Source organism: Portunus trituberculatus, chromosome 25 (assembly GCF_017591435.1).
Source record: "Portunus trituberculatus isolate SZX2019 chromosome 25, ASM1759143v1, whole genome shotgun sequence".
Lineage (NCBI taxonomy): Eukaryota > Metazoa > Arthropoda > Malacostraca > Decapoda > Portunidae > Portunus > Portunus trituberculatus.
Genome location: NC_059279.1, coordinates 9834893 through 9853671, shown reverse-complemented (window position 1 = coordinate 9853671; position 18779 = coordinate 9834893). Strand labels below are relative to the sequence as shown.

General features: G+C 39.8%; 1 protein-coding gene across 1 annotated transcript; it reads left to right on the top strand.

Annotated features, from left to right (window-relative positions):
- The first annotated feature begins 1786 nt into the window (after positions 1-1786).
- On the top strand, positions 1787-2350 carry LOC123508649 (protein GVQW3-like). The gene has a single exon (XM_045262492.1). The coding sequence runs from the start codon at positions 1787-1789 to the stop codon at positions 2348-2350; it is 564 nt and encodes a 187-aa protein (XP_045118427.1).
- The last annotated feature ends 16429 nt before the right edge of the window (positions 2351-18779 follow it).

Genomic DNA, 18779 nt, shown 5'->3' with positions numbered 1-18779 from the left:
TTGATAGCGAGCGCGTGGAGATTTGATGAGTAGCCGCGGCCTGAGACTTGTAGTCTAGGCGCCTTGAATGAAACTTGTAGCTTGCGTGATGATGAGAATTACAGTCTACACACTGGAGTGTGACTGTAAACAGTAGACTGTAGAGGTAGACTGGCTGTGCTTGACAGGAGGACCAGTCAAAGAAAGTCAGGCAAGTAGATTGCCAGGCGAGCGTGAGTGTACTCCAAACTGCGTTGAGTACAACTGAATGTGTGGCGTGGCGTGGGGTAGCGGAACAATACACAGCCACGGCCGCAGTACTACGGTACACATTACATTAAGTAGTGTCCATCATAATATATATATATATATATATATATATATATATATATATATATATATATATATATATATATATAGATAGATAGATAGATAGATAGATAGATAGATAGATAGATAGATAGATAGATAGATAGATAGATATATATAAATAAATATATATATATATATATATATATATATATATATATATATATATATATATATATATATATATATATATATATATATATATATATATATATATATATATATATATATATATATACACATGTACAGTTTACTGTACATGTGTATGTGTTTATTCATTTTAACTGGCTGTTCGAGTATCAAGTTCGACTGCCGATACCTATAAATCAGGTCCTTCGTCCTAAACTTAGCAAGAAAACTTGTTTAAAAATTTTTCAGTGTCATTTTTTTCTTTTTTTCATTGCTTCATAACGTTATAGAAGGCTGTTGATGGATAACGTAGAAGAAGAGGGAAGAACGTTGGGGAGAAAGCGGGAAGTTCCCGGAGGACGAGTCACCATCCATAAAAACGTCTGGTAACTTTTCTCCTGGTGATTTCTGTGAACCCACTAGTGGAGGGTTGTGGTTCACTCATCACTCTCACTAGATTCCTTATTTTCATCACTAATAAACCTCTATTTGGTGCCATTTTAAGTTTCTAAATGAAAAAAATACAAAAAGAAAGCAGAAGAATGTTGTTTTTCTCATGAATGCAGGACTAGGAATCCAGAATACCGGAATACTGGTATTTTCCTTCGGTAATACCGATATCAGAACAGGGCAATGGCGGCGGCAGGAAGAGAGATGCCAGATATTTCTTTACAACCAATTGTTGGGACATTTGATTACCTGATATTTTCACCACTCATAAGCTTTTAGTGTTATTGTAAGTTTCAAAATTAAAAACAACAGATAGAACGCAGGGGAATGTTATTTTGACAACCGCAGCAGCACAACTGGCGGAGGGGTGAAAGAAGAGGCCTTTGTTTGTTTACAACCAGGTATTTTTCGAGTATCAAATCGAACTTTTGGGTTCGAGTATTGAAAAGTTTGACTTAAAACATTCGAGTATTGAGTCTCTGCTGTGTGTGTGTTTCACTGTTTGATCTGCTGCAGTCTCTGACGTGTGTGTGTGTGTGTGTGTTATATATATATATATATATATATATATATATATATATATATATATATATATATATATATATATATATATATATATATATATATATATATATATATATATATATATATATATATATATATATATATATATATATATATATATATATATATATATATATATATATATGGTATGTTACTTTTTCATGGAGAAGTACACATACATATACTCTATAAAATTACCAACTGGCAACTTCCTATGTTTTGTGGTTTGTGTAATAGCGGTGATTGTGGTGGAACCTGTCTGATCCGGTTTGCCGATCTCCGAGCACGTGTCACGATGCAAGGAAACATGGAGCAACGTTACGCCATCAAATTTTGTGTTAAACTTAAGAAAACAAAACAAGAAGCTTATGGATTGTTAAAAGAAGCCTATGGGGATGAAAGGATGAGCCAAGCAAGTTTCTACCGGTGGTTTAACAGATTTTCTGAAGGAAATGAACAAGTTGAAGATGAACCCAGATCTGGCGCACCAAAAAGTGCACGCAAGGAGGAAAACATTGAGGAAGTGCAAAGGTTAGTGATGCAAGACCGTCGAATATCTGTGAGGATGATATCTGAAGCTGTTGGCATTAGTACTGGCACAGTAGACAGTTCTGACCGAAGATCTGAAGCTTCACAAAGTCTGTGCCAAGTTCGTGCCAAAGATCCTCTCCGACGACCAGAAGCAGTTTTTGTGGAATGTTGCACCGACATTCTCGAAATGATAGAGGCTGATTCAGCTTTCCTGAATAAGGTAGTGACTTGTGATGAGAGATGGGTGTTCACCTATGACCCTGAGAGCAAACGGCAGAGTGCTCAGTGGAAGCACGCAAACTCCCCAGGCCCAAAAAGGCAAAGATGAGCAAGTATGGGTTCCTCAGGGTCAGTCTGTCAATAAGGAATATTATCTTACTGTTCTGAAAAGGTTCAGGGAGAAGATGAGGAAGAAGGTCAACCCCTGGTGACCACTTGGATGGCCGACAGGGAATGAAAGTGGGTGTGTCGTTGTCCTGTGCACTGTTCAGTCACTGTCTTACCTGTGCTTCAGCAGGTTGGCACAAACGACTTACCCTGAGCAGTTCTCGTACGTTCGGCAGCTGGCAGTGTGGCGAGGACCGGAGGGCTGACAGAGCAGATCCTCGCACAGACACGCTACAGGCACATACAGCTCAGGCACATACTCATACAGGCACAAGAAAACACAAGTAAAGTTTCTTCCTTTCACTAGTGAGAAACAATTACACACACAGCTGTAATGTCACAGGCGAAGGGGTTCACAAACAGAGGCGATGGATGGATGGATGGATTTTAAATATGGCGCCGCAACGGCTAAGGTCATTTCGCGCCGCTTCAATAATTTAAAATGACATAGTTAAAAAAAAACTATATAAAAACAGTTAAAAACAATACAGTATCTAAAACCTAAAAAAGACAATAAAACTAGATAAAATATTAAAATGCATATAATAAAATAAGAATAAAATTCAAAGCTTTGGGAGAAGGTCAGCTTCTCCCAAAAACTTAAAAACGTCATGGCCCTGGGCCAGACACTTCGGCCCAAGGACCTTTGAGATATAATAGACCGCTATCTCTACCGCGACAGCGGTAGAGGTAGCGGTGTCGTAACTAGATCAAACTAGGGCACTCTACCAACAGGTGCCGCACGGTGAGCGGCACCAAGCAGTCATCACAGTAAGGTTGAGGGTCCCTGGTCAGGAGGTACCTTTGTGTAAGGTACGTGTGACCTATACGAAGTCGCGCCAATAAAGTCTGTGTACGGCGATCACGGACATGGGTGTATGTCCACTGAGGGAGTGTGGAAGTAGTGATCTCTCCCATTTTCGAGGTTGCGAACCCCGTTAGCCATCTCCTCTGCCAAATTGCTGCAACCGCCACACGAATTACATGAAATACATCTCGAAACGGAACATGGGTAGGAGATGGAGCGCGACTTGCTGCCTCTTTAGCGAGGCGGTCTGCGTGTTCATTCCCTGGAACACCAACGTGACCAGGGAACCAACAGAAACCAATACGATATCCTCGTTTGGTGAGAAGATATAGCTACTTCAGGGCTGATAAAACCAAACAATTAAAGGAGACAGTGCAACAAAGAGCAGTAAGAGCACTGCGACAGTCACTAAAAATTGTAAAAGACAAAACAGGGAGAGTAAAAATTATCCATCCACTAATAGACTAGGTATTGGAGATTTCCGAAATGCACCCGTAGCCAAGCAGACCCCAGCATGATGCACGGAGACAAGCACACGTAGCCATGCATCCGTTGCGGATGAGTAGATCTCACAGCCGTATTCCAGCTTTGGAAGTATAAGTGCACTGTGAAGAAGCAGCAAAGTGTCCCTGTCCGCACCCCAAGAGGTGTGACTTAAAACCCGAAGAAGAAATAGTGCCGTCCTGCAAGATGCTTTAAGAGAACAGAAATGAGGAACCCAAGTAAGACGGTTGTCAAACAATAGGCCAAGATATTGAGTGGCCTCCACACATGAGATGCGTCTATTGCCTAAATATAAATCGGGATCTGGATGAACGCCACGATTACGACAAAAATGCATAGACACGGTCTTTGAGGTGGAGAAACGAAAACCATTTATGTTGGACCAACTGGACACCCGATTGATTGCCAGTTGGAGCTTTCGCTCAATCAGTGACATCCTAGCAGCAGCAAAAGAGATGCACAAGTCGTCCACATATAAGGAGCTGTGAACGCCATCCGGTAGAGTATCTTTAACACCATTTATGGCGACTGCGAATAGCATAACACTAAGAATACTTCCCTGTGGGACACTGTCATTTAGAACAGTAGCATCAGAGAGAACACTCCCCACTCGAACCCGTAAAAGACGTCTCGATAAAAACTGCTGGATAAAAATAGGAAGGTGGCCAAGGAGGCCAAAATTATACAAAGAAAGTAAAATGCCATGATACCAAGCTGTGTCGTAGGCCTTCTCCAGGTTAAACAAAAACGGTTACCTGGTGGTGGTGATTAGTAAAAGCCTCACAAATTGAAAACTCCAGGGACATAAGAGCATCAGTAGTAGACCTCATCTTTCGGAAACCATACTGTACCGATGACAAATAGTTCCCCCTCTCTAAGTACCAGATCAGCCTTACATTTACCAGCTTTTCCAGCACTTTACAGATACAGGATGTCAGAGATATAGGACGATAGTTCGTAGCCTGAGATGATCTTTCCCAGGCTTCGGAAATGGGAGAACCACTGCGACAGCCCAGGAGGATGGAAAATCACCGGTATGCCAAATCATATTATAAAGATTTAATAAAAAGGTAAAAGCACGGTCAGACATGTGACGCAAAAAGGCATAAGGAATGTCGTCTGGACCAGGAGAAGAGTCGTGACACTGAGACAAAGCAGTCCTCAATTCGGAAGCAGAGAAAGGGACATTATAAGACTCCCCTCCAGCGGAAGAAAAGTTTATGGCGAGAGATTCGATTCTCTGGCGGTGACGTGCGCCCGGGGCTGCAGGATCCTTCTGGGAAACACTGGCAAAGTGCTCTGCCAAGAGGTCGGCGACAGTCTTAGGGTCTGCCACCGTTCGCCCAGCAGACAACAAAACTGGTGGGGGAGGAGCAGAATACTTTCCAGCAATTCGGCGGACTTTGTTAAAGACATCCGTAAGAGGGGTGCGGGTATTAATGGAAGATACATAAGCTTTCCAAGAGGCTCTTTGTGCCTCTTTCAAAACGCGGCGGGCCCGAGCTCGGCAGCGTCGAAAAGCTTCCAGGCACTGCGGGTCCCCACGATGTCGCCGGAGACGAGAGAAAGCTGCCCGTTTCGCTTTCACAGCGTTTGTGCATGCTGCGTTCCACCAAGGAACGGGACGCTTAGTAAAGCGACCGGACGTCCTAGGGATTGTCTGAAGCGCTGCGGAATGTAAAAATCAGTAAAATAATCAACAGCCTCAGCACAAGTAGAAAAGTCAGCCAGCGGACGGATAAAAGAGCTAAGATCTGTGAATCGAGGCCAATCTGCCTTGTCTAAAACCCAGCATGGGGCCGGGACTGTGGCTCAGAGTTCACAGATTCCAATAAAATAGGAAAGTGGTCACTACCGTGTAAATCCGGTAGGACCCGCCAATTAAAATCAAGGAAAGAATTAGATGTACACAGAGAAAGATCGATAGCTGTAAAAGTCCCAGTAGGACTGTGGAAATGTGTAACATCCCAAGAATTTAAAACCTCCAATCCCTCATCCTCAATAAAAGAACCGATTAAAACCCCACGAGGATTACTAGCACCTTCATCCCACAATGGGTGACGGCCGTTAAAATCTCCCAACAAAAGAAAAGGTGGAGTCAGCTGACGCACCAGGCCGTCAAGCTCACCCCTGGAGACAGGAAGCCGAGGAGGGAGATATAAACTGCAAATGGTGTACAATCGTCCCATAAAGACCTTAACAGCAACCACCTGAAGGGAGAGTTAAGTTGTAACGGGATAACAGGTATATCCTGACGGACTAGAATAGCTGTGCCACCGTGGTGGCCCTGGTCAGGGAAAGGAGTGCTAAAAAAGGCACGATAGCCAGGAGGACTAGAATAAGTACTATCACCTAGCATAGTCTCTTGTAGAGCTACACAGGCTGGAGAGAACTCCGACAGCAAAGCTCGGAGTTCCCCCCACGAGGCGCGAAGGCCTCTACAGTTCCACTGTAGAAGCTTGAAGATGACTATTTAGCTGCAGTGGATGGGCGAGCCTTTAGAAGGGGCTGCCCGTGACTCACCCGACTAGAAATATTCAAGCGATGAGAAGACACCGGGAGTTGTGATGTGCCGGGTCGTTGGACCACAGCCTTTTGGCCTACTGGTGAGTGATGCGAACCATCATCACACCTACCGGTCATCGGAGGACGAGGGTCAGGCTGGACTGCACTTTTTGACACAGTTGGTCCACGAGGGGCAGCTGTGACAATATCATCAGACATCTCCATGCTAAGACCATCCTCATCACAAGAAGCCCGATCTGAGACAGAGGATGTCACAGGAGGCTGAGCAGAAACTACTGGAGCTACCCTAGCAGAGCGGTCCCTGGAGGACTCACGATTATGTGCACCGGGAGAAACCTTAGACTGCTTAGAGTCTTAGACTGAGTTTAATCTAACGACTCCGCAGAGCCGCAGTGCCATTTGATCATGCCCATCAAAGGCTTAGGCGATGCAGGAGGCAAATGGACATCCACTACATGGGTTAGTTTGGTCAAGTGCGTATTATTCTCGTCACTTCTTGCAGGTGACTCAACTGAGTTGTCGGACAAAAGGGCAAACCTATTGGCCAAATGAACAGGACCACCCGCCCCAACAGAGCGAGAGGTAGCAGGAGGAGTTGTCTTCGGACCGGCAGACTCAGATGAAGAGCGAGCAGCCAATGAAGCATAGGATGTCGCACCAGTACCGTCCTTCTGGCGGTACAGGAGTTCGCGGCGGGCACTACCAAGGCTGATGAACTGAGAGTTAGCAAGCTGTAAAATGTCCTGCTCCAGGCAATACCTGGGATATATAAATATATATATATATATATATATATATATATATATATATATATATATATATATATATATATATATATATATATATATATATATATATATATATATATATATATATATATATATATATATATATATATATATATATATATATATATATATATATATATATATATATATATATATATATATATATATATATATATATATATATATATATATATATATATATATATATATATATATATATATATATATATATATATATATATATATATATATATATATATATATATATATATATATATATATATATATATATATATATATATATATATATATATATATATATATATATATATATATATATATATATATATATATATATATATATATATATATATATATATATATATATATATATATATATATATATATATATATATATATATATATATATATATATATATATATATATATATATATATATATATATATATATATATATATATATATATATATATATATATATATATATATATATATATATATATATATATATATATATATATATATATATATATATATATATATATATATATATATATATATATATATATATATATATATATATATATATATATATATATATATATATATATATATATATATATATATATATATATATATATATATATATATATATATATATATATATATATATATATATATATATATATATATATATATATATATATATATATATATATATATATATATATATATATATATATATATATATATATATATATATATATATATATATATATATATATATATATATATATATATATATATATATATATATATATATATATATATATATATATATATATATATATATATATATATATATATATATATATATATATATATATATATATATATATATATATATATATATATATATATATATATATATATATATATATATATATATATATATATATATATATATATATATATATATATATATATATATATATATATATATATATATATATATATATATATATATATATATATATATATATATATATATATATATATATATATATATATATATATATATATATATATATATATATATATATATATATATATATATATATATATATATATATATATATATATATATATATATATATATATATATATATATATATATATATATATATATATATATATATATATATATATATATATATATATATATATATATATATATATATATATATATATATATATATATATATATATATATATATATATATATATATATATATATATATATATATATATATATATATATATATATATATATATATATATATATATATATATATATATATATATATATATATATATATATATATATATATATATATATATATATATATATATATATATATATATATATATATATATATATATATATATATATATATATATATATATATATATATATATATATATATATATATATATATATATATATATATATATATATATATATATATATATATATATATATATATATATATATATATATATATATATATATATATATATATATATATATATATATATATATATATATATATATATATATATATATATATATATATATATATATATATATATATATATATATATATATATATATATATATATATATATATATATATATATATATATATATATATATATATATATATATATATATATATATATATATATATATATATATATATATATATATATATATATATATATATATATATATATATATATATATATATATATATATATATATATATATATATATATATATATATATATATATATATATATATATATATATATATATATATATATATATATATATATATATATATATATATATATATATATATATATATATATATATATATATATATATATATATATATATATATATATATATATATATATATATATATATATATATATATATATATATATATATATATATATATATATATATATATATATATATATATATATATATATATATATATATATATATATATATATATATATATATATATATATATATATATATATATATATATATATATATATATATATATATATATATATATATATATATATATATATATATATATATATATATATATATATATATATATATATATATATATATATATATATATATATATATATATATATATATATATATATATATATATATATATATATATATATATATATATATATATATATATATATATATATATATATATATATATATATATATATATATATATATATATATATATATATATATATATATATATATATATATATATATATATATATATATATATATATATATATATATATATATATATATATATATATATATATATATATATATATATATATATATATATATATATATATATATATATATATATATATATATATATATATATATATATATATATATATATATATATATATATATATATATATATATATATATATATATATATATATATATATATATATATATATATATATATATATATATATATATATATATATATATATATATATATATATATATATATATATATATATATATATATATATATATATATATATATATATATATATATATATATATATATATATATATATATATATATATATATATATATATATATATATATATATATATATATATATATATATATATATATATATATATATATATATATATATATATATATATATATATATATATATATATATATATATATATATATATATATATATATATATATATATATATATATATATATATATATATATATATATATATATATAAATATTGTTATGGTTCACCCCGCGGCTGCGGTTAGCTGCTACAGCTCACTAGACGGTTATGCTGGCAAAATCGCCAACTTTGTTACGGTCAGTACAGTGGGGATTATAAATCACTCCACAGAGTCCCCACTACTACAACTCGCAGCCGACGTAACCCTCAGGTTCTTTCAAGGTCGCCAACAGTGTATAATTTCCCCCACTGTAAGGGAATCTCCTCAGCAACTCCTTCTCCTCCTGTACCCAACCAAGTAGAATTTATAAATGGTAGATGTTATGTGTAACAGGGCGAGGCCTTAATACCCCTAGAGAAACCGCCCACAAGGACAATTCCACCCACTTCTATGAAGTATTAATGCCTCTCCACACGCCTTGTCCACAGACTGTGATAACTCACAGACCGGAACAACGCGCGGTATATATATACTTATACTATCCTACTACAAGTGCTTACTAACACCTGTTAGACTGACATCCCTGGCCTACTACTACTGCAATATATGATGTGTACAGCACATCCGGTGATGTACACACAAGCCCAGACACCACCTACGGGTGACACCAGCCACTATATACTCGTCGCAGACACGTCTGGCGAACAACTACGCACTACTGGCCGACATGAAGCCTCTCAGCATTCAATAGTGTGCGTGGCTACTACCACTACAATACAGTTTACTACTGAAACTATACAAAAGATGGTGGGGCACACAGCCACCCAACAAAACACACTGGTGACCACAGCCACCAACAGCAACAACAGGACGAGACAATAACGTGTCTCCGCGTCGCCACACCCGAGTGGACGAACGCACAACAGGAAATGCAGCCCCAACCGGCTACACTTTCCTCAGGACAACAAGCCCGTTGTCCCACACAGCCACGGTCTACCCAGTAGCAAGCCAGCTACTCAACAGGAGGGCACAACTCCCAGACCAATGACTAGCGAGTAACAAGAACAGCCCAGCAACACGTGTCTCCACACTGTGCCAGAACCAAGAGCGCGTGTCTACCTCCGCTGAAGACTGGCTGTACTGATGTGCTCGCCGGCACAAAATGGTGGAAACAAAGGGTTGTCTGCACAACGGAACAGCAACAGCCCGCGCTTGGGCCAGAGGCTACACATATAATATAATTAAATAAAGGGGAAATAATGCGGTGGCCCTCACACGCCCTCCCTTAAAAGAAAAAATTTTGGAAACAAAACATTTACAAAATTTTTTAAAAGGCATGGAACTGATTAAAGGGAATGGCCCCGGGACAGACAATCAGCTACAACGTTGTCTGCTCCTTTTATATGTCTGACAATGATATTGTACTCCTGGAGTAGAAGACTCCAGCGAGTTAAACGCTGATTTTTAAATTTAAACTTTTCTAAGAACTGAAGGGGACTATGATCTGAATAGATGACTACTTGGGGCCCATAAGCGGGGATGTAAATTTCAAAATGCTGCAAGGCTAACAAAATGGCAAGCAGCTCTTGCTCAATGACTGAATAGTTCTTCTGGGCGGGAGTAAACTTTTCGAAAAATAACACACAGGGTGGTTAACACCCTGGTCATCAGGCTGCAATAAAACTGCGCCTACTCCCACCTGACTGGCATCTACTGCGAGAGCAAAACTTCTTCTGAAGTCAGGGGCCTGGAGCACTGGCATCTCGCATAAAATGGTCTTAACTCGGTGAAGGCGCTCTCACAGTCTTCACTCCAGACCCACTTCTTACCCTTCTGCAAGAGATCTGTAAGAGGTGCCAGGAGGGTCGAATACCCCGGTACAAAACGACGGTAGTAACCTACCACTCCTAAGAATCTCTGCAAGGCACGGCGACAGGTCGGTGCGGGAACCGCCTGATCGCTTCTACTTTGGCTTCAGGAGGAGTGATGTAGCCATGGCCCACTCGGTAACCCAGGTATTGCACCCGAGCTTGTACAAATTCACACTTCTCCAAGTTGACAACTAATCCCGCTTCCTGGAGTCGTGCAAAGAGGGCTTCTACATTAGTCAGATGCTCAGCCCATGTTGTGTCATAGATGACCACGTCATCAATGTATACGACACAGTGAGTCAGACCATCAGTAACTCGGTCCATGAGACGCTGAAATGTGGCTGGGGCATTTCGCAGCCCATAAGGCATCACTTGGCACTGATAGACAGCGCCGTTGGCCACAAAACTCGCTATCTCCTTAGCCCGCTCCGTCAATGGGACCTGCCAGTACCCTTGACAAGGTCCACTTTGGTGATAAAAGTAGCTGACCCGATTCGGTCCACAGAGTCATCTACACGGGGCAAGGGATAAGTGTCTACTTTTGTTAGAGCATTAACCCGCCTGAAGTCAATACAAAACCTGACCTTGCCATCAGGCTTAGGCTGCAGGGTGACTGGGGAACTCCATTGACTGTAAGTCCGAGTAATGAGCCCATGCTCAAGCATGTACTCCAACTCCTTCTCCACCAGTGCTTGCTTCATAGGATTTACTCGGTAGGGGGCAGTTTGACAGGCTCTGCGTCCCCAACATCAATATCGTGTTCTATCAACTGTGTCCTGCCCGGGACACTGCTAAACACTGAAGAGTACTTTCTCAGCCGCCGAAGCAACTCATATTGCTGATCCCTAAATGTGCAACCTTCTCTTTCAAGAGATGGAGGCTATTCCGTTCCCACTGCCCTGTAGGAACAACAGGTTCAGGCCCAATAACTTCTGGAGCCTCTCCCTCCCGGCAGAAAAATAAAACTGAAGATGCCTCTTGCACGGCAGAACTAAAAGAGCCCTTCTGGCTAGTAGAACGAAAATAGGGCTTCAGCATGTTAACGTGACACAGCTGAGCCCTCTTGCGCCGGTCAGGAGTGACCACCAGGTAGTCGAGGTCACCTACCTTCTTCTCTATAATATAGGGGCCACTATAGCGGGCAGCAAGCGGCTGGCCCTGAAGTGGTAACAGCACGAGCACTTCATCTCCAGGGCAAAACTCCGATACTCGGCCCTTCGGTCATAATACCCCTTCATACTCTGCTGGGCCTTACACAGGTGGGCCTGCGCCACCTCTAATGCCTTGGCTAATCTCTCTCGACTGCTCATAATGCTCTTAAGCAGTGAGACAGGGCGCTCAGGCGACGGCTGACACCAAGCCTCCCGAACTACGTCGAGCGGTCCACGCACTCGGTGTCCAAACACTAGCTGATTGGGTGAGAAACCCAAGGACTCAGTGGGCGCTTCTCTCACCGCAAATAAGACAAAGGGGACACCCTCGTCCCAATCCTTATCTCTCTCCATGCAGAAACTCTTGAGCATGGTTTTGAGAGTTTGATGATGTCTCTCCAGGGCTCCCTGAGACTGTGGATGATAAGCACTGGACACAATATGCTTGATCCCCCACGCAGTCATCGTATCCTTAAACAACTTTGAAGTAAAGTTGGTCCCCTGATCGGACTGCAGCTCTGCTGGCAATCCAAAGTGTGTAAAGAAGGTTAACAAAGCCTTCAGCACCACCTTAGAGTGAGTGCTTCTCAGGGGGAATTGCTTCAGGATACCGCGTGGTAACATCCATTATGGTCAACAAATACTTGTGACCAGCCCTGGTAGTAGGCAGAGGACCTACTATATCAATCAAAACCCTCGTGAAGGGAGGATCAACAGCAGGGATAGGGTGGAGTGGCGCCACAGGGGGTGTCTGATTAGGCTTGCCCACCACTTGACAAGTGTGGCAGCACTTAAGAATCGTGGCTACTTCTCCAGACATGCTGGGCCACCAAAATTGCGACGCAGGCGAGCGACGGTCTTTCGGATGCCCAGGTGTCCAGCCATGGGCCCCTCATGTGCCAACAGCACAAGTGCCTCACGCAGCTTCTGCGGCACAACTACTTGCAATAACTCACCACCGTCACTCTCCTGCCATCTACGACACAACACCCCTTGATGCAAGACAAACTCCTCCCTGCCCTCCAACTCCTCACTTCCCTCACCCACTGAGCAAAGAAGGAGGCCAACGCCGGGTCCTCCTGCTGCCTACGAATGAGCTCTGCAGGCTCTAGCTGGGTAAGAGAAAGGGGGACTATAGGGTCATGGGGTTGAGGCAACGCTGCAACCCTACGTCCCACACGGCATCGAGGACGGAGAGCTGGCCCAGGCTGCTCCGCTCCTGCCATGTGATCCGGTGAGTCCTCAGAAGGATCATCACCACCAGCCAGGCAGTCACCAGGCAAGGGAACAGCTCGCTCCCTGCCTCCACGATGCTCCACAGGGGAGAAACTCCAACTCCCCGCAGAACTGGAAGTCTCCCACCCTGGGCGCCAACTTCCAACAAACTGCCTGACTTATCATGCTGGGGCCTGTGCTGAACATCAGAGCCCTCAGCCTCCACACCAGGAAGCGACTCAGCACGAGTGCTCCTCCGGAGTGCTCTGCAGAGTGAGGATAACCATCAAACAACTCAGCTACACCCAACACTCCGTCCTCACTCTCAGCAACAACTCCCAAAGCCGAGTCCGGTGCATTAACAAGTGACTCTACGCCGTCACCGTCAGCCTCTACACCAGAACTCAATGGTGAGCCCAACACTGGCTCCACCACATCAGCACTGCTACTCCCATCTGGAGTCAATCCCACCTGGCTGCTAGCAACCTCCTGGGTAGTAACAGGCTCTCTCTCAGCCCAGCGGGCCTGAGAGCGGGTAACAACATTTACAGAGTCTTGCACCACTGGCCCAGACTCTTCAGCAACCTCATCCTCATCAGAGGTTGGGATCCATACACGACCACCAGCCAAATCATTCCCAAGCAGGAAGTCCACTCCTGCGACTGGCAGTTCGTCTGCCACTGCTACCTGCGCCGTAGCAGTGACAAGAGGACATGACAGCGTCACCTCAGCCGTCACGAACTCCTCCACAGTGTTAAGTCCACGACACAACACTGCCTTGCTAGATGTCACCTTCTTCCCAGTGACATTTCGGCACACTGACTGCTGTGCTCCCGTATCACGCAGTACAGTGATGGGATACTTTGTGCCATCAATCTCAACAGTGCCTCCACACAGGAAAGGACGGCACCAGTCAAGCTCACTATCCTTAACAACAGCGGGCGAGGCAACAGGGGAGGGACAGGTGGGCCAACCTGCTCTCTCCTCCAAACACAACTCAGGCACACGCCGTGCCTTCTCACTTCTAAAGCCTGAAGGAGCAGTCAACTCATCACCACAAACTTTATCTGGCCACACCAACAAGGCAACTGGTTTCTGCGAGGACTTTGGAGTTTCAGCTGTTACTAATTTTGGGCAATTGAACTTAAAATGCCCTTTCCCTCGGCAGTGATAGCACGTAGGCTGGGAATCATACTTGGGCGTTCTAGGGGCCGCCTTCCCGCCGTCCCGTCCTTCGCAGAAAAAGGAGGGTGGGGCCTGGGGCTTTCAAACCCATTTTACTGCCGAATCCAGTATATCGCCTAAAGTGGCCTGGAGAGCCCGAGGAAGAACTGCCACCACTCCCTGGGCCTCCCTTAGGACCACCTTCCTTACGACTCCAACTCCCAGGCTGCTGCACAGGACGGTGGGCCAACACATAATCATCAGCCCATGTAGCAGCCTCCTTCAAGGTCCTAAACCTCTTCTCCCTCAACAGAGGTACCAGCTCCTTATCAGCAATATCAATGAACTGCTCCATAACTACTAACTCCTTCAAAGCCTCGAGAGAGTCAACACCCTCGCTAGCAACCCATCTCTCAAACACTTGCTCCAGTGAACGAGCACACTCGAGGTAGGAGTCACTTGCTCGCTTCCTCTTTCCTCTGAATTGCAAGCGATAGGCTTCTGGTCGCAGCTCATATGCCCGCAAAATGTCAGCCTTAAACTCCTCATAATCATCCAGATCATCAGCTGACATTTTATCATAAACTTCCAAGGCTTTTCCCTTGAGTTTATTCGCGACCAAGCCTACCCATCTCTCTCGAGACCAAGCAAACTCCTTGGCTTTCCTCTCGAAGCGGACAAACCATTCAGCCACCTTAGCCTCATCAAATTCGGGGACTAGCTGGAGACTTTGAACTAAAGTACGCTCAACACTCTGTTCTCCTCCTCCTCCTCCTACACTACCAACAACTCCAGGCGTACTTACAGCATGGCGAGTTCTCTCCCACTCCAACTCTCTATCTTTATCTGCCCTTTCTCTCTCCATCTCCAATCTCATCATCTCCATCTCTAGCCTCCTTCTCTGCTGCTAGTCTCTGAATTTCGTCGTCTTCCGTCTCTCTTCCCGCCTCTCTAGCCTCCTGCTCTGCTGCTAGTCTCTGAAGTTCTCGTCTTTCTTCCGCTCTCTAGCCTCTCTCTGCTGCTAGTCTGTTTGACTCTCGTCTCTCTTCTGCAGCTAATCTCTTCAACTCTCGCCTCTCTCCATTTTCCTCATTTCCAGCTTCAATCGCAGTTCCTCCAGTCTGGCAGCTGACTGGACACTATCAGCAATACTGCTTGCTGGACTAGATCGTCGGGAGCCTTCCTGCTTCCGATACTTCTGCCAGGGCTAATATATCCCACATCACCTTCACTGGGACCGCCACGTGCGTTATCATGACACGTAGTAAATGCGTCCTCACTGACCCCACGCGCGGCCACCGACTCATCATACCCACGTGGTGAGTCTCGCCGGCTCACACTCGCATCCTCACCCTCCACTGGTGGGGTGAAAAGACCAGTAACTCTCTCCATGGTGCTCACAAGGACTCGTTTTCACAAACAATAAAATAATATAAGTAATAATACCCCACACAATAACACTACACACTATAAAGCACTTGGTTTATATCCTGGCGAGGTCGCCACTGTTACGGTTCACCCCCCCCGGCTGCGGTTAGCTGCTACAGCTCACTAGACTGTTATGCTGGCAAAATCGCCAACTTTGTTACGGTCAGTACAGTGGGGATTATAAAAACTCCACAGAGTCCCCACTACTATAACTCGCAGCCGACGTAACCCTCAGGTTCTTTCAAGGTCGCCAACAGTGTATAATTTCCCCACTGTAAGGGAATCTCCTCAGCAACTCCTTCTCCTCCTGTACCCAACCAAGTAGAATTTATAAATGGTAGATGCTATGTGTAACAGGGCGAGGCCTTAATACCCCATAGAGAAACCGCCCACAAGGACAATTCCACCCACTTCTCTATGATGTATTAACGCCTCTCCACACGCCTTGTCCACAGACTGTGATAACTCACAGACCGGAACAATACGCGCGGTATATTATATACTTATACTATCCTACTACAAGTGCTTACTAACACCTGTTAGACTGACATCCCTGGTCTACTACTACTGCAATATATGATGTGTACAGCACATCCGGTGATGTACACACAAGCCCAGACACCACCTACGGGTGACACCCACTATATACTCGTCGCAGAGACGTCTGGCGAAAAATTACACACTACTGGCCGACATGAAGCCTCTCAGCCTTCAATGGTGTGCGTGGCTACCAGTGTTGCCAGATGGCGCAGGTGAAATTTCAGTAGAAATGTACGGAAAAATTCAGTAGATATAGGTAAAAAATCAGTAGACACACTCGATAATATATGTACATATAATCAAATTAAAAATGTTTTTATATGAATATATTTGAAGTAGTGAAATTAAATTAAGAAACTTTCTGTAAGTACCGTACTGCAATACTTTATTATAATATGCTGGTAGAAAAAAATTACTTCTTTCACAAAACAAAACGAACTACCTTAGTTTAGCCTAACATACATCAGTCTTCTACTTCATCATCATCAGCAGTGGTTTCAGCTGCTGTTTCCTGCTCACATTAAATTATTCTTGTACATTTCACTATTCATTCTTTTAACCATTTCTTTTTATTTCAAAATCATGACAATTATAATTTGATATAATTCTTTTGTGTGAGCATCCCACTAATAGTTTTAGTTGACAGTCTGTTTCTCAGTTTTGTTTTCATGAGATTTATGCTTGAAAATACTCACTCCACCGTTGCACTTGAGTGAGGCAAGCACAACAAATTAAGCATGAAGGTAGAGAGGTGTGGGTACATTGGCTCATTATCCGTGATCCACAAAAGGGGGGAAGGGAGGCGAAATACGCATTTACTACTTGATTCCAACAGGGAGTGGAGGAGGAAGGAGGCCAAATACGTGTACTGAGTCTGATTTCTTGGGGAGTGGGGGAAGGAAAGGAAGGGAGGGATATGTTACGTGGGAAACAAACAAGGGTATAGGAGGGTTATAAACTGAATAAATATTATTTATACTACTGTGGGCACTACATGCAGGCACTACCAGAGGCCTATATAGCTTCGCTAACCCCCCACCCCACCCCTTCTGCTCTGCTCACTCCCTTCCCCTCTAATGAATTTCGAACTACCAGTAACCGGGAAGTTTAATTTCTGGAGAAATTCTGGAGAACCTATCAAAATTCTGTAGATTGCAGCAATAATTCGGTATTTCATGAGATTCGTCGGAATTTCAGTAGATCTCATGAAATTTCGGTAGATCTGGCAACATTGGTGGCTACTACCACTACAATACAGTTTACCACTGTATCTATACAAAAGATGGTGGGGGCACACAGCCACCCAACAAAACACACTGGTGACCACAGCCACCAACATACAAACAATCAGGACGAGACAGCAACGTGTGTCTCCGCGTCGCCACACCCGAGTGGACGAACGCACAACAGGAAATGCAGCCCCAACCGGCTACACTTTCCTCAGGACAACAAGCCCGTTGTCCTACACAGCCACGGTCTACCCAGTAGCAAGCCAGCTACTCAACAGGAGGGCACAACTCCCAGACCAGTGACTAGCGAGTAAGAGGAACCGCCCAGCA

What these genes read in the sequence shown, in the direction of transcription:
- LOC123508649 (XM_045262492.1), top strand. Translation starts at nt 1,787, where the DNA reads ATGCAAGGAAACATGGAGCAACGTTACGCCATCAAATTTTGTGTTAAA.